Below are 26,619 nucleotides of genomic sequence, written 5' to 3'. Positions count from 1 at the left end.
TAGTTGGTCTATATATTTACAAACACTTGTTTTCCCCACACTTCCTGTATCAATCCGATTCTGAAGAACAAGATGGGATTCAGTTTCTGCCACTGGGAACTCAATAGGACTGTTTTCATACATCACAGGATTGAGTTACGCAAAATCATTGAAAGTCCAAATCTGGAAAAACCATCAAGAACAAAAACCTCGAAAAGAAAGAAACAAATGTGAATAATCACCTCAAAGTTCTCCGACACCGACTCCTCCCGCTAACGCTCACAGCCCAGATCTGCAGTCTGTTTTAATTAGCCTGGGTCAAGTTAGAGTCAGGGAAACCTGGTGGTTTGGATGAATATGTGAACCCGATACTCACTCACACACACACACACACACACACACACACACACAGAGGGAATCCTCTTCAACTATTTCAGGCCAACACTGTTTCAGATCTGGCCCATTAACTCCCCCTCACCTCCAACACACACACACACACAGAGAGAGAGAGAGAGAGAGAGAAAGAGAGAGTGACTTTCCCCTCACTCAAATTTCCTCCACACCAAAACGAATTCCAAGACAAAATTCCATGTTTTTATGAACGGTATCCTTTGGCCTGAAGACTGAATCTGACAGATCATAACATCATAACACAACTACCTGCCTTCACTTTCAGACACAGGTCACGATGTGCAGTAAAGTTTTTGTTTTTTGTTTCTGTTCCTTTCTGTGATCGTACAGGCTGTGACTATAAGTCGTACTTTTTTTTCATCCTTTGGTCTGGTTTCTGCCTCATACTCAGGTGCGACTTATATATTAAAATGTATAATTTCATGTTTGTTATTTTCACACCGATAGCCGCTAGAGGGCGCTCTTTATATATGGGATTTTTCTTCTTCATTATGCATTTTTTGGCTGTTGCAACTTATTCTCTTGAGCGATTTATAGTCCGCAAAATACGGTACATTATCGCTAGCATACTGGTTTAAAAAAAGCCTTTGTGTTCAGTTAATAAGAATTTTTTTTTTTTTTTTAAAGCTCACGGCTGCTGTGGAATCGTTCTCTCTGATCTGTGATTTCGGATTTCCCCGTGAAGATGAAAAGTTTACATTTGGATCTGTATGGTAAACAGAAGCGTGGGCTAACGCTAACACAGTGTTGTGTTACAGCGAGTGTGAAACTTCAGTCACAGCCACACAGTGGAATGTGATGTTATATTAATTACACACTAATTACAGCCGTGTAATTACTAGTTTCACACACAGTGATCCGCTCCACAGTATTTCACTGTCTGCCACATTCCTGACTGTATGGTTACCTCAATCACACACACACACACACACACACTCACACACACACACTGTGGTATGACAGTGAGCCAACACTGACGCAGGAGCCTTTCAACAATAGAAAGTGCCTGTTTCTTTGTCTTTTTTACATCTTTCTCCTCCTTCTTCCATTTGCTCTCTGCTCACAAACCATTTGCTTTTCTTTTTTTTTTCTCTTTCTCGTGTCCAGTCCAACGCTGTCTCTCCCCATTTCCCTAAATCATCATCATTCTTAGAGCTCGTACATTTCATCTCTTCCTGCCTCTTTTTGTTTGTTTTTTTCTCGTCTCTGTTGTAGCCTTTCCTTCTCTCTCTGTCCTCTGGCCATAAAACCTTCATTTCTCTCCACTTTCCTCTGAGTCAGCAGAAAGACAGACCATGGGGCTGCCTCTGCCTCTCTCTCTCTCTCTCTCTCCCTCTCTCTGTCTCTCTCTCTTTTATTTCTCTTTCTTCTCTTCTTACTATCTCCGCTGTAAACCTTTTTAATCCTCGCTCCGTAGACAATTGAATATTGAATTTAAACACTGGCAGAGGACAAGCAGAGAAAAAGGAAAACAGTCATAGGTAGAGAATGGGAGGGGGGAAGGGGGGGCAACAACGTGCTCAGTGCCGAGTTTTTGTTCTGCACTGCTGCGGTGCATTCACAGCTGAAAGTTGAACAGTATTTTCACTAAGTCCTCAAGAGGATTACAGGCATCAAGTGACGGACATGAATTCACGTCTCATCAGCGTCAGGGACACGTCCTGACTTTGAACCGTTTGGAAATGTCTTTTTTTTTATATCCTCATCTTTTGTAGTCTCTAAAACTTTTGCACTTTTATTTAAGAATCTGAGAAGAGCAGGAGGTGGAGTGTGTGTGTGTGTGTGGGGGGGGGGGGTATTTTTAGCTTCTCTGTCCTCTTTTTTCTCTGCACATTCCATTACAGGGCAGCCGAGTCTCCACAACCAGAGTGAACTGACTTTAAACCCTCGAGCCCCCCCTCCCCTCCATCTCATTCCTCCCCTTCCTCCTAAAACACACACACACACACTCACACACACTCACACTCACTCACACACACTCAGTCCCTGCTGAGATCCAACAAAAGGTAGGAATCCACGGAGAAAATCTTCACTGGTTTCCCTCTCCTCCCCCCCTTCACTTTTTCCCTTTCCTTCAAGCTCCAAAGTCTGAGTACGAGCACAGATGGGGTCTAGACTCGCACTCAAACGCCGAGGGATTCAAACCTATGAAAATACCAGCTGAGACACATACTTTAAAAAACAAAACAAAACAAAACAAACAAAAAAAAGCTCCAATGCCTCAAGGGCAGAGGTTTTTCCTACAAACACAAACTCACCAGATAGTTCATTTTGCTCGTGCTGCAGCGGCACTTCTGCCAACTCCGGGGCAGGGCTGTAGCTCAGCCCCCGTGGGGAACGCTTCTCCACTAGATCCTTTATGGACAGAGTAGATCCCAAAAGTCCTAAAAGTCTCCTCTTCCACCCTTCCTGCCTTCTGTCCCTCGTCCTCCTGTCCTCGTCCTTTCTGTCTTGGAGTACGACTCACTCTTTCTTTCTGGAGTCAAGCTGATCCTGACACATTCTGCTGCTGCTCCGTGATCTCACAGAGGAAGAATGAGACTGCTGCTTGGCCCATTTACTTCTACCCTACTCGCCCCTTCTTTCTCACTTAGTCTTCCTCTCCCTCGCTCTCTCTCTCTCTCTCTCTCTCTCTCTCTCTGTGTGTCTTGCCAGAGAAAAAGGTGGAGGAGAGTGAAACCCGACACGTCACTTCCTCTTGGATCAGATCGTCCCCCTCTTCAGTCTGGCCATTGGCCTGAAGAGCTCTTCTCATGCAAATGAGCGCTGCCCTTTCCACCGACCGTCTCTGTCTCTCTGTGTCCCCCTGGCTGTGAGAGGCGGTCATTGCCGCCGAGACACTCGCAGGCAGCGCAGCGTACTGCACATGAGCACAAGGCATCATTACCTCATCTCATTGTCTCTAAACAGATTGCCGTTCCATTGTGACACAGGCCATAAAGAGCCCATAACTCACCTCGAAGCTGAAGACGGTGGAGCAGTGGGGGCCGGGGGGTTAGGGTTTAGATCCCGTCAGCTCTTTCTCAGTTACACCGTGAGTGAAAACTACTGCACATAACAAGAGAAATTCAAACCCCTGTGGGAGGTCACTGGACCATGTGTCATGTTTTTAAACATATTCAATTTCACACAGTTAGCTCGCTGACGGCTACGGTTCTCTTTATTATTATTATTTTACTAAATCAATTTACAAGCAGTTACTACATGGTATATTAGACTTTTTTTACTAGAATTGTCTGAGATCTGACTGACTGATGGGACAGAGCAGTATCTTTTATTTTAATTTTTTTTCTTCTTCTTTTCAGCTGCTCCCCTCAGGGCTCTCCACTGAGGATCATCAGCCTCCATCTCACCCTATCCCTATATAGACAGTGGTTCCATAGAGTAGTGGTTAGCATGCCTGTCGCATGCTAGTCCTGGGTTCGATTCCCAGAGGTATCATATACTTGACACCTGCAAGGGGGCAGCCTGTTGTGGAATCAATGAAGTTCAACTTATTATTATTATTATTATTCCTCCTCTGCTGTTGCTCCGATCATCTCCACCTCCCTTTACATTTACAATCTTCTATCTGATGGTCAAAAATGGCTCCATGTTTTTGTTGGTTTTCCTGCACAGTTTGAACAGATTCTTAAACTTTAGCTCAGCAGTAGCAGGACCGTCACTGACTTTTTGTAAACGTCCAGTGTCTTAATTGCTGCATTGCAGGCCCTTCTCAGCCAATCAGTGACCAACGCTGTGAGAAAAGTTCATTGATTTTGACTGAATTCCCATAAAGTATTTAATTTGCATTTAATGTTAAAGGTTAAAAAAAAAGAAATTCCAGGCAGAACATTAGCGAGCCGTTAGCATGTGGACTTCATCAAATCTGAACCTCTAATTTGGACACCCCCGATCCAAACACTTCTGCAAACGAACGTCTCTGACAGCGCCGTCACATCCAACAAAACCTGAACAGATGAAATGTCACGATGACAACAGTCAAACCGATCGTTGAACACGTCTGGATAAACACCACACCCACAGGTCTGAGAGTCCAGTTGTGTGAAATATCTCCGAGAAGAGAACCCTACATGTCATCGAACACGCCGTCCGCTCTATAAACACACACACGTTTTTCCCATTAACTGATTTGGTTCCAACAATTTTTTTCCGTAAAGTCAGAAATGACTCTAGAAGAACCCATCGTGGTCCTGTATCCTTTGGTGAACCGTCTCTGAACAAATGTCACATTGTGTCTGATGTTCAGCAGCACTGGTGCCAACTTTCTGTCAGAGCATTCCACACACCCACACACACACACACACACACACACACACACAGAGACAGACACACGGCTAGGGCACCGCCGTCTGTGAGCGTGACGCTGACAGCTGACTCTATCACGATGACCTACAAATGACAGGAGCAGAAAGCAGTCGTTGAAGATGTGGAGATGTGGGTCAGTCAGAAAATGTCGACGGTGAATCGGAACTCGGACCGAGAACATCTCGTTCTTGTACCTGCCCTGACACCTAAGGTAGGGTCAGAGGTCGAGGTCCAGTTAACACAGCCCTTCATGTTTTGGACTGTGGGAATAAACTACCAGGAATCAAACTGCTGATGTTCTTGCAGTAAGGCAGGATTAATACCCACTATCCACCGTGTGGTTATGTCATTTAAACTGCATACAATCCTTGATCCCATCCTTTGTTCTACCCCAAATTTAAACACAGATTATTTACACGTCTCTGGGCGGCCACTACTGCAGGAAATAAAATATTTGTCAAATTTGTTTCTTGTTTGTTTTCAATGAAAACATTTTTCAATCATTTATTGTGATCCCAGCGTTTCTGGTTTTCTCTCTCTGATAAATGTTCGTTTTTAAGCTTTAGGGCGTACTTTATACTTGTGGCGAATACTTTAGCATTGACTAATCTTTTCCAATTAAACATCAGGCGACAGTGACAGCAGCACAGTCATCTCCACAGAGGCTTGAACGCTTTAATGAGATGTAAAACTAAACAGCTCATTTGTCCTGATCTGTATCATGATTTTGAATTACACGACTACACACAGATCGTATTTGTTTCTAAAGCTTTAACCTCCTTTCTTTATTCAAGGGCGTGTGTCCTGCGTGTCCTCCAAAAGTGGACTTTGTCTGGTTTCACGTATAAGTGACTTCTCTCTGACGAGAACATATTAATTCCTGTTCCTCTTCATCACCCAGCAGTTCACTCCACTGTAGATTAAAACCTCATCTCGAACACCAGCAGCGTGTGTGTGAGTGTGTGTGTGTGTGTGTGTGTGTGTGTTCCCTGTTTTAGTCACTTCAGTCTTCCCTCCATTCACATGGTTAATAACTTCATTAACCTCTGTCAGCTCTCTGCTCAGGTCCAGCTCTGATGCACACTAATTGATGGGGCTGCAGAGTGGGTGTGGATGGAGTGAGTGTTCGTCACACGTCACACACGGCTGCGGCGCCCCCTGTTGAAAACCCCCTCTGTGAATGTATTTTCCTCAAACCTCCAGATACCAGCGTCTCGACATACGAATATCACGAGCGAGCCTTCGAGCGAGTTTTTGCTTCGAGATACGAGTACAGACTAAATATACGAACGCATTTACAGACTCCGACATCCAGATACCAGCGTCTCGACATACGAACTAGAAATACGAACGCATTTACAGACCCTGACACTAGGCGGCCGAGCACTCAGAGCAGCCCACACCGCCTCACTCGTTCAATTCACGTGTTCATCGACTTCCGTACGCATCTCTTGCAAGTCTTCCGTATTGTGTCGGGAAAAAAACAAAAAGGAAAAGTAGAAAAATATGTACGTTAAGTTAATTCTAAGATAATTTAAGTTACGTAGTGTAAGTGTAAGGTACGTTACGTAATTTTTTTTGTGTGTTTGTATGTCTATATAGCAATTTAAAACATGTTTTTTCCATTGTTATTAGCACTAATAAGCTGGCGGAAGGGATTCATTTTTTTTCCCGTTATTTCTTATGGCAAAAAATGATTCGCGTTACGAGCTCGGTCCAGGAACAGATGATGCTCGTATCTCGAGGTTCCACTGTATTTATGAATCATTGTTGTTTTCAGATTTATTACACAGAGCGGCTCTGGGCCAATGCCTCACTTCAGTACCACCAAAAACAAAACAAGTGAACAAAACAAAGCTCCTCTGTAAGAGAGAAAGAAACAAAGTTTTCACCAAACTGCGATGAATGTGACATTTGGTACTGATACACCAGGTCAACCACTGTGCCAGCGGTTTATTATTTGCCACACGTAGTAATGATGGCACAAAAGCTCCATTGTGCTGCACAACACAGACACGCACACACACGCACACACGCACACAAAGGCTCAGGAACATAATAGGATCGGGTCGTCTCCAGATATGAAACTCATTTCCTGCGATTGTGTGTGTCAACCCAGTGATTTTTAATATTAGATTTGTATTGTTGGTTCACGTTTGGGTGTGTGTGTGTGTGTGTGTGTCCATTTTGCTGTGACTGCAAGGTCTGCCACACTTTATGATCAGCGGTTCATTTTAATATCTCTTTAAAACCATGATCTGAGCTGTTCTATGAAAGACTTCAGGGGCCGCGCACTGATGAGGGATCAACAGAAAATAGGAAACGGATTATTTCACAAATTGCCACCTTGGAGCCTGAAGCTCTGAGTTTGGTCCAGTGGACCATTTGTGTTCTTCCTGACAGTGTACAGGTCACATGCACCACATGTTTACGTCAGGACAGCGAGACGGCTCCTCCGTGAGGACGATGACGTCACAGGGAGCCGTCCAGAACAAGGAATTATGTAGATTAATTTGGGTGTGTGACGAGGACGCGTTGCGTCTGTCTTTGCCAGAAATCTTCAAAGACTGAAGTAGAATTTCATCAGTGCTGTGACTGCAGTGGTCCCCGCCCCGCTGTGGCGTTCTTCTCTCTTCATTTGCATCAACGCTAAATCAGTTCATTCTTAAAATGGTGAAATATACGTCTCAATGTTTCAGACCAGTGCATTTAAATTCCAATATAATTTTTTTTAAGTACTAACCTCACTTCAGGTCTTACTCTTGACTAAACTGTAGTAATTTCAGTTTGGTTTAATTTGATGAAATAAATAAAATACTTGGGTCACTTAAATTTAAATAAGATGAAGTCAACTTGAAGGAAATATGTCGAATATTTCTGTTTATAAAAAAATCAAATACTACATAGATGGAAATACTACTATTCAAACGTATCGTAACAATTTTCACCAAATCCTTGCTAATTGTAGACTTAGACTTTCTTTATTGTCAGAAACACCGAAACACCAAAAACAACGAGTCTGGCAATGGAATGCCACTGTAGCACCCTCTACAGGGCAGGAAGGTGAAGTGTAATCTTCACCAAACTCTGAATACTGAAGTGGTTTCCTTTTTAAAGTATTCCCCTAATAGCCATTAAGGGAACAGACCTCAGAACAGAATTAGAGTTGAATAAACTGAAGTGTAATCTTCACCAGAAGTGAAATCCTATCTTTTTTTTTCTTTTTTTTTTCTCCACACAGGGCCTCTGCTGTGGCATGGCTCATGAGGTCAACAGTCTTTTTTATCAGCTATAATCTGCAGCTGCAATATGGGACAGCGGCACACTGTGAATGAATCCTATTCACTGCACAGTGACAGCCATTCAGAGCTGCTCGGACCATTATCATAAAACTGAGGCATGAATGCCATTCCGTCAGAGCAGCATAAAGAGACAAAAGACACTGAATACCGATTGTAGAGGGATACACACTCACTTGACACTGTACTCACAACGATGGTTTACAGAGTTATTAGTCCGGCCCTGAAAGGATGCTGCTAATGTGATGCAGCTCCATGGTACACACCAGCCGTGCAGTGGAAGAGGAGCTGGACGCTTTATAACGTAATCATTTGGATTAAAAATGAAAAGAAAACAACATATTCATAGAAATAATAATGAAGACAGAAACAGATGTTAGAAGTGGCACCGGCATCTCGTCTAAAAGCTCCAAAAACAACAAAATGACAAAGCAGAAAATGAGTGCAGCCAAAGGCTACGCTTTTCCACCTCCATCAGACGATCTGCTCTTTGACAAAGACGTGAACCGACAGCTACTGTAGGAAACGTCACACACAGCCCGGGGCTTTTGTGGAGCACAGACCCGTTCACCTTCCTGCTTTTCCTCACCATTTGCTCCGTGCTGAGGATCGCTGCTGCTGCTGCCTCTCCTGCAGCGGCCAATATTTTCAAAGAAAAAACAGAACCATTTCTACTGCACAACTCTAGGCTGACCATATTTTGTCTGTCAGGTCAAAGTCACCTTTATTTGACATGAAAACATACGGTATGGGGCAGCTTCGCAAAAACCTGGATCTTGGGGAAAATATGTTGAGACCCACTTGTCTAATTACTTATTTGAGGGAATCATGTGTAAATGTTTTTTCATTATTTGAGGGAATCATGTGTAAATGTTAAAATATGGAGTGGGTAAAATATGGAAAAAATGTATAGAGAAAAAGAGAAAATATTAAATGACTGGATCTGACTCCTCTGTTTGCAGATATTTTACTTTTGCAGTGAAATATGCAACTGAAAAAACAGTGTCCCCAAAAAATGACTTTGCATAATGTTAAAATTAATACATTCATCTGTATAAATTATGTTTCCTCTCCATCCTTTAGTGCAGTAATTATTATCTGTCATCCCCCCCCTCTTCCTTGGGGACAGAAATGTTTCCCCTCCTCCCGACCCACACCTCTGCAAATTGAAATACTATTGAAAACCTGATAATATATATTTCTATCTGTACAAACCACTGTATGAGGTGCTGCCACCTAGTGACTGGAGGCTTGTTGTCATTCAAGCATTACAGGTGTGGTACACTAATGTCCAGGGTGCCATGTTCCATTGGCCCCCCCCCACTGTTTGAGAAGCGCTGTTATAGTGTAAGGTAACTGCAAGAATTATCAACACTGACTAATTTTAATTTAATGACATGTTCTGTGAGTGAATGATCTGTAGATGGCTCCAAAACAGTCTCAACCTTTTACTTATGTTCTTTATCTACCACTCCTTAATCCTGATCAGGGTCTTTGGGGCCTGGAGTCCCAGCCGCGGTGAGGCAGGGACAGGACCACCATGATGTCACTATAAAAACGCTCCCATGGTTTGGTGACATAAAACCTCCGTGTGTGTTTGTGTGTCAAACAGACGCCTGTGTCATCACTGTTTTCCAAACACGGACGAACCATCTGAGCAGTTTTACTGTTCATGTCACCCACATGCAACATTAACACAATTTTACGATTGTCGTTATCATGGAAATAGACCTGAAACACGGCACAGGCCTTTTAATTACTGTTAACTCAGTACAGTGAGTCACATATTGCTCCATTACAGGTTCAATAAATACCAAATGTCTGTAATAAAACAGGGTCACACTGTGTCAAATATCATAACAATAAAATCCTGTTAGTCACAAACCACAAACGTTACTACTCCACTCCATGCTGCAAGACCTACCTCTGCCTGCGATGCCCCCTGCAGGCAATCAAAAAGCCTACAGAACACCTAGAGGATAAGGACAGATCACAGAAGTGATCAAAGACAATACACAACCAATAAATTATGTTTTTCTTCAAATATGCATTGAAATGTTGTAAAAAGAACTTCAAATATGCATTGAAATGTTGTAAATATGTTCTGTCGTCACAAAAGACTTCTCATCTGTTCTGCTCCAGGACATTTGGTTCACTTTACATAAATATGTAAATTAGGTGATTTTTTCGCTGTACACTGTATCAGATTCAAGTTGCTTAACTGTCTCTGGTCATGATTTATTTTCTACCCCCTAATCCTTCTCAGGGTCAGGGGTAGAGTCACACAGAAAGGCAAACAGTTCACACTCATATCTATGATCAAAATGAGTGTCAAATCAAACTAATCCTTCATCTGCTGTAGGAGGAAACCAGAGGTGCACAAACCTATCGACTAACCCAGAGGTGGGCAGACGTTTTTTGCAAACCTAAACTTTCATAATTGGGCAGATTTGATGTCTGCTGCCACTGTGTGGCATCAACAAAAACTACAGTTGATTTGTTGTAATTCATGAAACAGAAGGATTGAAATCAGTCTTTACCAAACCTTGGCGGGCCGGGTTAGATAGCCCAGTGGGCCGTATCTGACCCTGGTCTCTCTCCCAGAATCTCCTCAAACTAATCTGAGCACAGAGTAGGTTTTTTTAATGTAATCTCAGATTAGCTTGACTGATGTTTGACTTTTGCGTTTTGTCTCACGGGGGAGATTTCAGTGGAAATTTTAGTGACACTGATTTGCTTTGGAAACACTGCAGCACATGCTCCTTGGTCGTCAGAGTTTTGGTTTCTGATGCCTGAGGCCTCCAAGGCTATGCACATTAAGCAGCTGTTTCCGCCCAAAAGGAAAGGATTTCACAGATCTTAACACTAATAAGAACAGGACATTCAAGGAAACGCAGCCAGAAGCAACACTGAATCTAAACCCAAAATATAAACACAACCACACACACTAAAGTCTTTATAGAAAACCAAGGCTGGCCAGTATGCTCACACCAGCGTACGCAAAGCTGCGATAAACACCCAGATGGTTCGTAAATGTAACCACGGAGGAGCGAATAAAAACAAACACACACACACACACACACACACTTGTCAGGGTTCTATATCCTAAAATGCTGGCTCAGCTAAAACAGCAATCATGACATGATAGCATTAGGACGTAACGCGCTCACTGCAGTTATTCAAACAGCTCTGCCTGTCGACTGACACGCCACGACCTGCATTAGCATAGAATAAGGTTTAGCAATAACCAAATCAGCATATTTACACATTTATGTCAACAACTAAACACACGGAATATGGAATTCTTTCACTCGCTGAGATTCATGCAATTGCAATAGACAGATTAATCACAATGAACTTACTTTTTTTTTTTTTTTTAAATCCGACAGACGTTTTTCTGAGCCACATATTAAACCACATCACCTCAATGTTTATACGTACAGGTCACCAGATTTGACTGACATTGGCTGTTGTCTAATCTTAGAATTTAAAGTATTTTCTAATAAATATCATGGACATAAAAGCAGAAAAGTAATGGTATACCAATGGAATACATATACATATGTACATATATACACATGTATATACATATATGTGTTGCCTAAAAATGTTTAATAATTGTTGTATTTATCGATGAGGTGTTGGCTGCGCCTCCTTGTCTGCGGACGCGTCTTATACTTATACACAATAGAAATTGTAAAAATTTGAAAAGCTAAAATAAATCATAATCAAATAAAATCAATCTGAAAATCATCCAATGACCTTTGAACACAGTGACTGGACATCCCTGATTTCCTGAGTATCATTGTAACTTGATGGGCCAGAAAAAACAAACCCCCCCCAAAAAAAAACATGCCAATGTCCCACAGCTGGGCCCCGTGCCAACCTTTGGACATACCTGTAATAAAACCTATATCCTCAGTAAAATAACAGCGGTAAATACACACATCCATGGACATCGTCAGAGTGGAGCCAAAGCATGAGAACAAATCCATCACTAAATATTCTCCGGAGGACACTTGCCCTTTTATAGGCCGTCAGAAGTAGAGTAGGTTAATTAGCATTCACTCCTAATACAGGCCACACAGGACAACAGGCCGCCGTGTGCAGAATGCAGCGGCGAGAGCAGGAATTTCTGACAACACAACAGAGCAGATCAGCTCAAAACCTCTCATTTCATACATGGCCTCAGGGGCCGGTTCATTCAAATCAGCATGTACGACCTTTGCCCCCCACAGTAGCCCAGTCAGCAACTAATAATAGATGCTCTGTAATCTTTTAAAATATGTAGATTACTGGAGATTTCACTGGATTACGTCAGGATTTTCTCATTGAAGTTCCTCCACAGGCAGCAATCTGTCATTTCATAAGACTAATTATAATGTTAAGTAAAGGAACAGGTTGTGACGCCGGATTGGCTCAGAACTGGGTTCCTGTGTGCAATGTAGAGGATGAAGGGTTTAATCCACACGGTCTCCAACGCTACTGTAGGTCATTTCGCTGTTAAAGATTTTTTTTTATTTTTTTTTCAAAAAGGTTTGTCGTTTGGCAGCAGGAGGGCACAATGAGCGGTCGTCAGATACAGTTATGGATTGAGCCTGAGCTACATGACTCTTCTGATGCACGAGCTCTACAGTGCAGTTAGTCACTAATTCATTCAACCACGCCATAAACATGAAGCCATTAAATTAAACTACACTGAACATTTAAGACCTTCTGTACTGTAGTACACACTCATTTCTGCTTCATTACATTCTGGAATAACTGGTCTTTTTTTTTCTCCATTTAGCTGTGATCTCCATGTTACTGTCACCGGGACGTTCTGGGTGGTTACTGCCTCTTCATGAAAGGGCAACTAGTCAGTTCAAAGTGAGGAGATGAGGAGTCCCCGTTAAGACAACCGTAGCTAATTATAATGATGCTAAATGTCAAAATGACCCCTATTGAAGCTTAATGTTTTCAAGGCCAAGGAACCGGCCTGTGGAGGAGGACTGTACATTCACTACAGGGGTTCCTCCATAGTACCTACAGGTAGGTCACTCACCTACGCTAACTCACTGGTAACGTCCTGATCTAGGACATAAAAACATCAGAAGAGTCTGTCTCACACCTGGGAGCCAAGGGAAGGGGGGAAAAAAACTAAAGAAAGTAAATCGGCAACAAGTTCCCATGGGAGTTATCATAGGTTGTAATGATGGAACAAGACTTTGTTCATAAAGTTATGGTAGATGGTCATGAACCATCACAGGTCGAGGGCATCGTAAACTGGGAATATCCTGTATTCTGGTATTTACAGGGTCATACAAAGTTCATGATGATGAGGTTTTTTATGATCATTTCTAAAAATTATCTCCGTTCCATGTTAGGAAATCCCGACACCAACCAATCACAGCACGTACTGAAACGGTCTGTATTCACAGTGGAACTATGAAAGGCCAGGGCCATAAAAATCATTAACATTCACCCTCTGCGGGGCAAAAAACATCTGCACTAAATGTCAAGACATCTGGCCAGAGGGTCATGAGACGCACGGCTGGAATGACTAACCACCATCTTTCCTCCACCGCTGTTCCGGGACGACGCTGTAAATGGGGCAAAGTACCTATTTTAAAGCAACAGCAGTCGGAGGAAGGCAGCCTCTACATAACAGCTAGAGGGAAACTGTGACTGTAATGTGAGCTGGAATAATCCTGACCCAGTTTCACTGCTACTCTCCTCCACTGAGGTCAGGAATGTGTTTGAGAGATGCACTAGCACAAAACGCCGCACGCAGTAGCTTCTCTTCCCATCACTCTGCATGCAAACTCCAACACACACACACACACAGTCTGGCTGGTGTCCCATTTCCTTCTCTGTCTGGCCAAAGGAATGCTCCATTTCCTGTGTGTTGTGATCACTGCACACCGACTTCTTCACAGCAGGCCTCGTTTCAATCAGATCCAAGCGTTTTGATACTGTAAGTAAACAGTCGGTAGCAGATGCAGAAGCTACTGAAACCGCTCCACTGTTTCTCATTTATTTCTGCGTTCCAGCTTTAAGCCGCTGTGTCTTCACGCACGGCAGCTCTGTGGAGAACATTCATCATCTGAGTTCTTACAGGAGCTCAGGCAGTAAAGCACCGAGCCGTGAGCTGATGTTTCCTGTCCAATCAACGATGTTCGGTTTTACTCAATGGCCAGATGACAAATATATTTCCTTTGCACAAATTTCATAATTTATATGTATATCATTGTTTCCCAAAGACTGGGTCGCGACCCTCAGGTGGGACGCAAGAGATTTTTTGGGGTGTTGTCTCGCATCATGTTTCCCAGGAGTTTACGAATAATGTCTATTGACTCGGGTCACGAAGGTTTGTGACTTTTAAAATATGTGTCCCCAGAAAAAAAAGTTTGGGAAACATTGATATATATATGTCCATAAATACTGTCCTACTGATGTACTGGGCAGAGAGTAACGTCTGTGACCTCTTTACGAGAACTCTCCTCTGACAGTCAGTCGTACTGTTGAATTTATGAACTCATCACAACCGTGGGACCAACTACATAAATAAACGTGTTGTGTTCAAACGAGGCGGTTGCTTGTGTCATCGAGATCGACACATTTGACGGCTTCCCCACTGTCATACTTACAGCCCATGACGTCCAACGCAAATGCAAAGTCAAACAGTTGATAAGAGCGCCCCACCTGGGCAAAAATCGAGGTGACCACTGCGTATCATCTGATCACATTCCTCGACTTTTACTATCCACCTGCACTCACAATATTAAAAAAAAAATAATAATAATTGATGCCAAACCCACTGTTGAACAGAAACAGTGTTCAGACAGTATCTCACCATCAGAACACATTGGCTCCATGTCACTGCCAGAATAAATCTTTCACATTTTAGTCACATTCTTCCAGTGACTAAATCACATCTCAGGGGAGCTGCCGGTGCAGGTAAAATTAGAAGTGTTTTATTTTTGTCTTTGGCTGGTAAAAATAGCACAGTGGTAAAATAAATGAGCCTCAACACTCGCAGGCATGTGGCAGACAAAACAAAGACTTAGAAGAAGAAGAAGAAGAAGAAGAAGAAGACAGCAGCCAGGAAGTGCAGCGTAACATTCTCTTAACTAACTCTGAGGTCCACAGCGATTCGCCTCGTGGTCCACTGGTTTTAGGGACTAGACTTGATGTTAGAAAAAAAGCAGTGGCACAGCTTTTAATGTCGTCAAGGCAACAGTTCCAGGAGCAACTCCACAAAATGTTTTTGTTGGATGGTTTTCATTAACAAATTCAATCCAGGTAATTAACTTCAAATCAATTTCAGACAAATTCCAGCTACTGTTGGAGTCAACCTAATCTAAGAAAAATGAGATTTCCAATATTTACTACTTTAAATGACACTCCAGGGGATTTGAGATAAACATTTAACACAGAGATGGAGGGATATGGGGGTAAATGTAACAAAGTTGCCCTAATTTCTAGAGTCTCAAAGTGGGCAGGGGAGCTATTGCAGACAGAAAGACCAATTTCAATATTTCTGGGAAAACGACACTGATATGTGATTTTATTTTCATTTGTCAACGAGAAGTTTAGTTGGAATTATGCAGTTTTAAACAAATCACAGTGGAGTATTGAAGAAACGCTTGTGAAAGTCACGATAACAAATGTTATAGGATCATAGCGTAAAAACCCTGATGCTAATGGTGTTAATGCTGCTAATGCTGCAGCACAAACTAACTACGCTACCATAATTTTAGCTGTTGGCTGTTAGCAAGCAAGCCCCCCCAACCCCCCCCCCCTCCCCCCCATGGTTGAACTTTATTCTCTACGGTGATTTCAGTTCAATCGTGTCACAACCCATGTGATTACATCGGGCTGTAAGGAATATTTGGGTCCTGTTTAGTGGGAATCCACTGGGTCTAGCTGCTCATCGTGTCTACTCTTAAATATATGGATTACTCACCGTTCCCTCACCTGACCACATTCATTACTACAACACAGATTTCATCAGCTTTAGCTTTAGCTTTTCCACACACCGTCAGAGCCTCACACTGAACACAGTCACACCGCTCTGCACGTCTGCAGACACGCAAATAATCCTCTGTGTGTGTGTGGATGCTGACTTGGTGTAATATCTGAGTTCAATATCTACACAATCGCTCACTGACACACACACACACAAACTTCCACCCTATAGTCTTAATGAATGTACCATCTGATGCTCACGTGCAGCACTGGAGTCAGCAGAAAAAAAAAATCTCGTGTTAAAAGCTTCACTCAGCATAAAGTTCACTGACGGCGTCTCCACGGTGCTGCTGTTCTGCTGGAAGGTTCTGAATACATATCTTCTACAGGGATCACCGACCTGCTGAAATCTACACGGCGTAATTCATCACACCGGGGTTTTTTTTTCTTCAAGCGCTACGTTTACTGTCAGCGTGTTCTGAGCGATTTTGCAGGACATTTTTGGGATGACGACACTTAGAGAAATAACCGCGGTCTTCTCTAGGACCTAACCAAACTGCTCCTGTGCCAAAACCTGACCACAGTCTTAGCAAGTCTGCTTCAGGCCTGCAACCTCGGAAAGACAAGTGTGCCGGGACATAATCATTGATGGTTTCCGTCTAGACTTCTTCTGACACCAGGAAAAGAAAAGGGAATAACATCAGGTCTGCGTGAGGATTAATGATATAAAGTATGAACAGACTGAATGGAAGGAGAAAATAATCAATGACGGAACAATCAGCCCGGAAAAAAAACGAGTTTCTGTGCTGCACTTTTAATGACTTGGAGTGAGGCCCACCTTCATCTTCTCTCCATGTTGTTGCTCACTCTCTATTAATGGAAGCATCTTGTGGTTTTTTCCAACTGTATACACACACACACACACACATGAACACACATACACACACATACACACACTTGGAGTTTAATCTGCCCAGCTGCCATTCTGAGAATTGGTTGGGAACCACGAGGCCAAGCAATTTACTCCTTACAAAGGCCATTCCACGCCACCAAGCAGAGTGTGTACGTGTGCGTGTGTGTGTGTGTGTGTGTGTGTGTGTGCGCGCACATATGATTAAATTGAGGGGAGGAATAGATGGAATACAGTAGTGCTGCAGTACAACAGGGACAGGAAGAGTTGGCCGAGATGATGAGGATCCAGACAGAGGGGGCGCTGCAGAGGGGAGAGCACAAATAAGGAAGGGATGCTGAAAACTGAAGAGGGTAAATAGAAGGAAGTGGTGGAGCTATTCCCAGGTGGGGGGTGGGGGGGGGAAGATGATCCCCTGACGGGGTGAATATGCTGCCAGGGAACGTGGAGGTGTTTTTGTCCTTTCCCTGACACTTTCTATTCAACCTGGACCTTTCCTGTGCACCTCACAGCCACGTCTGCTCTAACTGTTGTAGTTCTTTTCATTTGCTTCAGCTTTTGGAAATTCTTTCCTATATGTATTTTTAACTCTTTTTTTTTCCTGTATTGAACTCTTGACAATTTTTTCTAACTTCTTTCTAGAACAGGAAAGTGGAAATGTCATGTGTTTTAAGGCAACTGTTCTCACTGAGTGGTCTGCAGACCACAAATGTTCCTCATGCAAAACAAAATTAATTTATAATTTCATTGATTATTATTGTTTTTCTTAAATAAAAAAAAGTTCACAAAAATGTACAATTGACTCATTATAAATCAAATACAATTTGAATCGGTTGTTTTGTGGCATTAGAACTTAAGCTGTTCCGCAACATCGCCTCCTGGTGGATGGTAGATATGCAGGTGTACACATTAGGATCCATCTATAGTCTCGAGTCCAAATTGATCCTGACGGGGGTAATTTAAAGGTCTGGAGTGATTCCACTGTGGCAACAGGCAAATCCACGCACAATGAATCCACAGAGAACTTTGTTTTGTTTTTATATAAATCTCTGGCACAAGATCAAACCTCTTCACTGATGTCCCAACACACGCAGCATCATTCGTTCCACTGAGATCACCTCTCCCCCACCAGCACGCCAGCCATGTGTTTAACAGTCACCTCAGACACGGGGCTGAGTCTGTGCTGCAGTTACCTGCCCCGCAGAGCAGACCGCGGATTACAGGGGTCGCCTGTTGGGTTTGGTTCATGTGCAAAAGAAAGTCGAAAAGTCTGAAGTCTAAAAAATACAAAAAAAAATTAATCCTGAAATACTACTACTACTACTACTACTACTACTACTACTACTACTACTACTACTACTACTACTACTACTACTACTACTACTACTACTACTACTACTACTACTACTACTACTACTACTACTACTACTACTACTACTACTACTACTACTACTACTACTACTACTACTACTACTACTACTACTACTACTACTACTACTACTACTACTACTACTACTACTACTACTACTACTACTACTAGAGGACATTGAGAACATGTGAGCATCTTCCACTATGTCGACCGGGTTGGTGTTTGCTCTGATTTCAAATGTTTTAATTTGGAGTGATGAAAAAAAAAAAAAAAATCTGACTAAACCTAACACAGCTCTTATCATCATTCACTGGTCAAACTGGTCATAGCTGCTGTTTGGTGTTCTACACTGAACCGCCACAAGGTGCTGAACCTTGTTATCAGTTTGAATGTTGTGACTTCTGAGTCCACAGTGGAGTCTTCAGACCTCCGGGCAGAACAAAGAGCTGACATATGACACTGATTGTTGTATAGTGTGAATGGAAGCGTAGGTTGAAAATAAATTGCCCTTCTTGAGATCAATAAAATCGTCTGAATACCAGCTTGGACAAACGTGTTCATGAAGGTAAGAGGAATTCAGGGACGTCGATGTTTTCTTTAAGTGGAGACACAGGCACAACTTAAGAAAACAAAAAAAAACAAAACAAAAAAAAAAACACTCAGGATTATTTGTTGTACTTATATTTACAAAAATACATAATACATAAGATCTCAAGTCTTAACTACAGATTCTCTAAACGGCTACATTTTGGTTAATGTTAGTGATTCTGGTTTTAGTGCAGCATAAAATAAAACTGAGTAATTGCTCTAGTTCACCGTTTCCCTAACTTTTTTTTGGAGCAATGACCCATATTTCACATGCAGTAAAGAACGTGTAGTTTTCAGACCAATTGGGTGAAATTGAATTTTTTTTTTTTTTTTACGGCACAGCTGATGATCTCTCACAGCTGGATGGAAATCACTGCTCTGGTTTGGTGGGATGAATTATATATGAAGTTGGTTTTTGTTTCAGAGTTTATTTAAACTTAAAGGATGTTCTTGTCCAACCACGAGGACCATTGAGGTTTTTTTGTAATAGCTGAGTTTATAACAATAACACAGTAAAGTCTACATTATCTGTTGACCATGGTACGGTTCAATTCTAGCGTGTTTTTGGGGTCTGCCAATACACCTTTTTAAGTGTGAGTTATTTTATTGGTTTAAATGGTGTAAGTGTATTTCTGAACCTAATGCCCCTGTTTACAATCTACACTGTGTTGGCATTTGTTCTGGTGCAGTTTTGTGAGGTCTACACGTCATTAGATTTCCAGAATGTGCTAAGATGTCAGATATGGAGAAGAAGGAAGTCGGGCATTAAGTGAAAGATGAGCGAATGAGTGATGGAAATGCAGGAGCCATGTACGTAAGATGATGGGGAAAAGTATCTGCAGGGGTAAAATTACATCAAGTCGTCCATCTTTCACTCTGGGCACAGTAACATATACCTCTTCACATCATTAATCTCTCTCCATCTTTGCCTTTCTCCTCCATCCATTTACCATTTCATTATCCTCATCTCATTCCCTCCTTCCACTTCTGTTCCCACCCCGCCCTTTTTTTCTTCTTTCCTCCACTGATTCTCCACACTTTGTAAATCATCCAATCAGGTCTGATGGAGATGCCATCATGACAGAGGCCAGAGGCCAAACGGAGACAAACTGGAATGAGGCGTGTCCGACCTGGGGGGTGTACTGGGGGAGGGAAAATATCTGAATAAATCAAGGTATTTAGTGAACTGGAGAGACGAGGGGAAAGAGGCAGAGAAAATAACCAGGAATTATATTTTGTATTTTATATGATTTAATTCTTGAATTGATCTGAGAGTGTGCTGCTATTTATTACCATTGACCATGAAATGTACACAGTAGCAACTGAATCATTTTCTAACCAAACAGCCTGGTGGTGTTTCTGCAGTGATGCTGCCCTTTGGTTGTATTTTCTAGAAATGTGTACGTGGATATTTTTATATAATACAGCCGGCAACTATGCACGTAGAAGAAAAAATTGTCACTGTTTCCACTGAAAAAAATACATTAGGGAAGTAGCATATGTCACAAAGGGTGGAATTATGGACTGAAAACCAGACCAATGTCATTCAAGTCATCAACACGTCCTCACAGACAAAAGAAATTAAACAAATCATCAGAAACTACATAGTGAACATGATCTAACTAGTCCTTAGATAATACATTTCTATCATAAAATATTTGAGATCTTTGAATTGTTAACTTATGGTACTTAAAGGTAAATGATTAAAAAACCCCAAAGGCATAAACACACACACACACAAACACACAAACCAATGCTGCATTTAATGGAACACTCATTATTTAAAAATGCCTCATTGCACACAACGACTCTTACTTGCCAGCAGGGTTTTGTAAGTGTTGTTGATCAATGGCGTTTCACTACGACTGAGCCAGGCTAACACTTTCACGCCGTTTATGGTCTTTACTCTCTGGCTAGAAATAACGTCAACCAACCACAGACATAAATAGTTCTTTATCTAAAAGAGCAACTGAATGTACCGACTAACAACAGACACGCAGACCACAGACAACTGTACAACACATGAATCATTTGTCAATTAGGAATTTCAGTATTGGGAATTTTCCAAATGTTGACGAGGGAGATTAGGAAGTGTGAACGAACCAAAACAGGTCGATTATGTCACATATCTGGGATCATACACGGGATGCATCCATTAACAGTAGGGGGCGTAGTGGCAGCTAGAATGACACTCTAGATAGCAGAATTGTGTCATATTTTATAAATTTAAAAATATTTTCCTGGCGTAGATTATATCAACAACGATCGTAGAGTGACATTTGTGGACGTGCACTTTTGGTGGAGAACATCTAAATGTTGCACATGACCTACACATCCATCGGTCAGAAAAGCTCTGTCCCAGCATATTAGCTGATCAATACTAATGCGTTCATGGCTAATGGAGGCCGAGATAAGGACACGATATTACAACATACTCCGCATGTTACTGCGTACAGCACAAACAGGGCCGTCTGCTGCAGGTTTAAAGGTTGAGACTTACATTCAGCTCAGAGCCTGATGGGTAATGGATTTGAAAAAGGAATCACTTTCAGCTGCAGTCTTCTTCAGAGGTTGCCTCATCAGATAAATCTTTATTTCTTACCGGGTGACTGTATTTAAATGATTTAAATGATGAATGGTTAAACGGGAATGTCATTTTGGATGCAGTTCCACAATCATAGCCAGCAGGGGCCAGTGTAAAAAAACAAATGAACTGCCAATATTTCTTAAGAAAAGCTCAGTATTTGGGCTCTAATTTTTTGGTGCCTTTAGGGCTTGGTGGCAAAATGAATGAATTCATTAATTCTGAGAGTTTTTTAAAAGTCAAATTATATTCAGCAAGATCTGGCTCCAATACTGGTCCTTGGCGACACCTCCACCCGTCTGCTGTGTGTGTAAAGACGTCTTCTCGTACAAATATTTGCAGAAACACAAAGTATCTGACTCTCCCCTGTGCTGATATAAAAACATGAATATCCTCTGATGACACTGCTGCTGTACACAGAGCGTATTCTCCGCCGTGCTGACTGCAGTCAAATGCCAAGGCGTGATCATCTGGCTGCAACAGTCAGCTCACACACTGCTGCCTACAGTGATTTAACAGACAGAGAGTGAACACAAGCGCAACAATGTGTGAACTGTGCTGATAACACTGACAGCCCTTTACCTGCACCACCATAATAACACCACTGCTTCTCTTTAACACATTTACTGGGCATCTTCTCCAGGGATATGATGGCAGGCCATCTGGCACGGTGTTTTCCAACAGTAAATAACTATTATTTTCCACCTTCAGTGACTTTCATAGACGAGGTTGGAAATCTAACACGGGTGTTGAGGATTAAAAAATGATATGTGTTTGCAGTAGGAATCGCTGCAACAACCCGTGAATGTCAGTCCATCTCACAGCTGTGTCTCACTCACACGTGTCTTGATGCTAGTTAGTAGTTAGCCAACACATTAATGACATTTAAAATGCTAATTTGTAATGTAACAAGGTAAAGAACAACTGAGCTGAGCTGAACTTTGTAATGTAACAAGGTAAAGAACAACAGAGCTGAATGTGAAACCTACAGGAAATCTGTTCACATTGAAATTCTATAAACAACACTGGTCAAGATAAGCCTCGTAGTTGTAAGAACTGTCTGGGTCCATTGTACTGAAGATATAAATACTGTTGACTGCTACAGAGAAGACACAGTACTGCAGTATTCAGAATTGTGCTTGAAAGCAGATTGACTTGAAAGTATTCAGAATTGACAGATTGATAGATAGATATGACTATATATTTATACAAAATAATCCTCCATGGAATCCCAGTGGTTCACAGATAGTATTTAGTGATTTTGGAAAAAATGCCAGAGTAGGAGACATACCCTGTGTTTGTAAACTGTTAGCAAAAATGGTTACATACTTGCCCTTTGATTTCTACGGGCAGCTGGAAGTGAATTGGAAACCACCGGGAAGATCAATTACAGCTTTCTGGATATGCATCACTGCAATGCTTACTAACAATTCTGGGGGAGTGCACATCACTTACAGCCAGACCTGTACAGAGTAGCTCCAGGTATGGTCCATGTAGGGTGCACAGAGCTCTGTGGAGATCAATAACCCGGACCAACGGGGAACCATAAATCAGGCCTGAGAAGACAATCAATTCCAGTATTTACCGGTTAACAACCTCCTGCGTGGTGCAACCTCACTGGTTTAGAACACTTGTGAAATTATTATTGATTACAACATCATCATGGAAACCATATTTGAATGCAGCTGTACGATCGGTATTAAAATCAAAAAGCAATTCCCCAGTTCGGATTTCTTTATTATTATTATTATTGAAAGTGAATAATGCAAATGTCGATTGGATGAAACCTCCTTCCTACTGTTTCATTACTGGAGTGGCTGTACTGCCTTTTAACCTGAGGAATCGTAGCGCCACCAAAGCAACCGAATTGTTGCCGGTGATCTTTATTTAACTAACCATCGACCCTTAAACCCACAGTTATTATTTTTTCAAAAACAGAAACATGTGAGACATCTCTGCAGTAAAACAACGGGATCAATTTAAGTCGTACTTGACTGAGAAAATACTGTACTACAATTAATGTATATATATATAATTAATTTATTGAAAATATGCATGTACTACAATTAATGTATATATATATATATATTTAATTTATTGAAAATATGCCGAAAAGGGATTGACAGAATTAACAATGTCATATCAGAGTGCCGTACAGTAGGACAGTCACTGGCTGTAGAAGGACACAGGGACGTCTGGTCTAACAGTAGAGGAGAACAATGATTTGCTGTTAAGGAAGCAGAGCCAAAGAGAAGACAAATCCACCACACCCTGAAACGCTGAACACAGTACGAAAATATTTGAGGTTCCTGTCTGCCTGCTCCAATATTATGACACGCACCAGCTTCATCATATATGTTACTGCCACACTCAGCAGACCCCACTGTTGCCCATAGCAACTCCCTGCCGAGAACAGGGAGAGCTGAGGGTAATTGAGATGCAAGGTGTACATGTGCATGTGTGAGCACTCAGACGGAAGGGAGGAGTTCTATCTGTTAAGAAACCATTAATATAGAAATAAAACCATTCACTGCGGTGATCTATTGCGCCGCTATAGCACGGCGATGATTAAACAGTCCCTGTGTGCATCCTTAGGAAACCCCACCCACAGCATACAGATGTGTTAGGAGGGTGAAAGCCTGACTCAGTCTTTCTTTAGATGACCACAAATAATACTTGACAGCGCCATGATGTGTGCAAATACCTGCCGCGCATAAACATTTATACTAAAATCTTTAGAGTACAATGTATTTCAGGCAGTGCAGACCCACACATACTATAATACACTAACACATACACACACATCTGGTCATGTTTAATTGTCAAAGTCAGCGACAGGACTTCGATATTTGTGTCTGACTTCCTCCATAGATGCTCATCAAACAATGAAAAAAGTGATGTATTTGAATTTAGAATTAAAACTTTTTACTTCACTTTACGTCGCAATGACATCGTACGAAAATCAATCGCCAGGTCGTCCATCCACACCTGACGACCAATAGGATTTTCAATATTTTATCAAGTTGACATCAGTGTCTGTGTCTTTGTTTGGACCCATTTAGGTCTCTGGTAACCAGCACCAATTTGTTTGGACCCATTTAGGTCTCTGGTTACCACCACCATCACTAGTTTAAGTGGCACGTACGTCCATTTTTGTTTTCCTCATTCTGGATCTAGCTTATGTTCTGTTCTAGCCATTTTTCTGCAGATATGATTTTTCACACCACACCTTCAGCTTCTCACCGGAGTTCAATCTGGAGCTGTAGTTTCTTTGAACATTAAATGGGCTGCACTTATCGTGGAGCGGTGCTTGGTCAGTGGCCCACTCGGGGAGCTTTACAATGTTTGCCTCATTTCCCATTCACACACATCCATATACAGATGGTGCAGCATCAGCAGTGGTGAGGAGGACCTCAAGGACACTGACGGGCCAGGAAGTTGTGATTAGCACATTATCATTCAGCCAATCAGGGCCAGGTCATTGAGAAACAGCCGGGGTATTATTTGTCATTATCATGCTGCCGTTACCTGTGGCCAATCGATGATACTTTCCATTCGTGAAATTTGAAGCACCTCGTGTTATGTTCAAGACAGAAGACATTTCTGAATTAAAAAACTGCAAACCCTTTTGTTTGGAACTTTTTCTCCAAATTCTGGACGTGTATTGTATATGAGCTTTGACTGTTTTCAGCTGCTAAACTGGGTGTGTGTAAAAATACACAGCTGAAGAGCCTCCAGCTACAGACTGGTGTAGGTTCAGCTCCCCACAGAAGCAGAGCATTCAAACAGACAAAACATCCTACACTCAATATGTGTGTGAGTGTGTGTGTACATGATTCACACATCCCCAGCTACACTGGGCTTAAAATGCTTCAAACACTTAGCCTCTCACACACACACACACACACTCGCTGTCTGTTTCTAGGAGCAGATCTGCCAAAATTCTGTGCGTCACGGAAAGTACAACTGAGAGAAAGAGGGTGTTTGTTCGCCCGTCCAGACGTTTGTTCACGTGTGTGTGTTAATGTGTAACGCGTACGTGCGGCGACCTCAGCCGGAGAGATCATGGAAACGGTTGCTGTGGGGACGGCGGATGTCACTGGATGAAATGGCAGGTGTGGGGACATCACTGATGATGTCACAACAGATAACAGAAGTGAGAAATCTATGGGCAAACACATGCATGATGCACACGCACACACACACACACGCACCAGCAACAGCAGCAGCAGCAGCAGCAGCAGCAGCAGCAGCACTGACCCTACTGACACTCAAACGCATCAATACTGTTATTTCAGTTCTTATATCTGTGTTATCATGGCAACACTACCACCATAACAACCTCCTGCTTAAAGGCACTGAGCAAAGATCGTAATCTTTCAGCGCAAGACGAAAACAAAGACATCTACAGTATCATCAGAATAAACTTTGGTCGACCAATCAGCAGGCAGTCGTGCCAATCACGACATCACAGATCTGTATTAGTTTGTCTGCACTAAAGTTAGTGCATTACTTCAACTATAAACAGTTAAATTAAATAACCAGAACTCCATTTTACAATCCTTGAAAGACAGGATATAACACTTTGAGCCTTTACTCGCCACCAGTATATAAATACAGGATGTGATTTCTTTAACACCTTATTCAGAGTTAATGTGTTAAACTGAACACCAAGTAATAGGGTAGTTTTTCAGGTCTGTTTTTTTTTTTGTTCATTTCCAGAGAACAATGTCCTTTCTCTCTCTCTTGTCCTCACTCTTTGCTCTTTCTTGACTTACAAAGCAAAGCTTCACACGCAGAGGCAGCACAAACAAATAACAAAAGATTATCGGTTTAGAGCTGGGCTTGGACACTAGTCTGGTATCAACATCTAAACACTGTGAGGGTAAACTGTTTGTGTGTACATTTGATGGAAAGTAAAAAAAAAAAAGAGAAAAAGTTTCTGTGCTGCTAACAGACGCCAATATTACAGAGAGACTCACCGGCTCTGCTTTAAAAAAAAAAAAAAAAAAATTAGAAGCAACAACCTGAGGTTTAAGGACTGGTTCTAATTCTGGTATCAATTATTAAAATGCTATTAAAAATGCATTTTTAAGTATCCATCAGATATCAACCAGTAAACAAACAGATCTATGTGGTGAGTCCAACACAATATTAAAAAATATGTTTAAATACAGACATCAAATAGCAATGTTTTTATGCAATTAAAACAAAAGAAGGG

General features: G+C 41.9%; 1 protein-coding gene across 2 annotated transcripts in view; it reads right to left on the bottom strand.

The window, feature by feature from the left end:
- The window catches only part of bcar1 (BCAR1 scaffold protein, Cas family member), a 66,433-nt gene that overhangs the window by 34,568 nt on the left and 5,246 nt on the right, over nt 1–26,619 (bottom strand). The window contains exon 1 of one of the 2 annotated variants that reach the window (XM_008311547.3): nt 2,649–3,634. The exons of the other annotated variant lie outside the window; for it this stretch is intronic. Within the exon in view, the coding sequence (XP_008309769.1) occupies nt 2,649–2,660 (12 nt within the window). The 5' untranslated portion in view covers nt 2,661–3,634. Of the gene's footprint in view, nt 1–2,648; nt 3,635–26,619 lie in introns of those variants that run through there. 2 annotated transcript variants of the gene reach the window in all.

Source organism: Cynoglossus semilaevis, chromosome 6, assembly GCF_000523025.1.
Source record: "Cynoglossus semilaevis isolate Cse_v1.0 chromosome 6, Cse_v1.0, whole genome shotgun sequence".
Lineage (NCBI taxonomy): Eukaryota > Metazoa > Chordata > Actinopteri > Pleuronectiformes > Cynoglossidae > Cynoglossus > Cynoglossus semilaevis.
The sequence above is the reverse complement of the archived record's forward strand: the minus strand, read 5'-3'. Positions and strand labels throughout refer to the sequence as shown.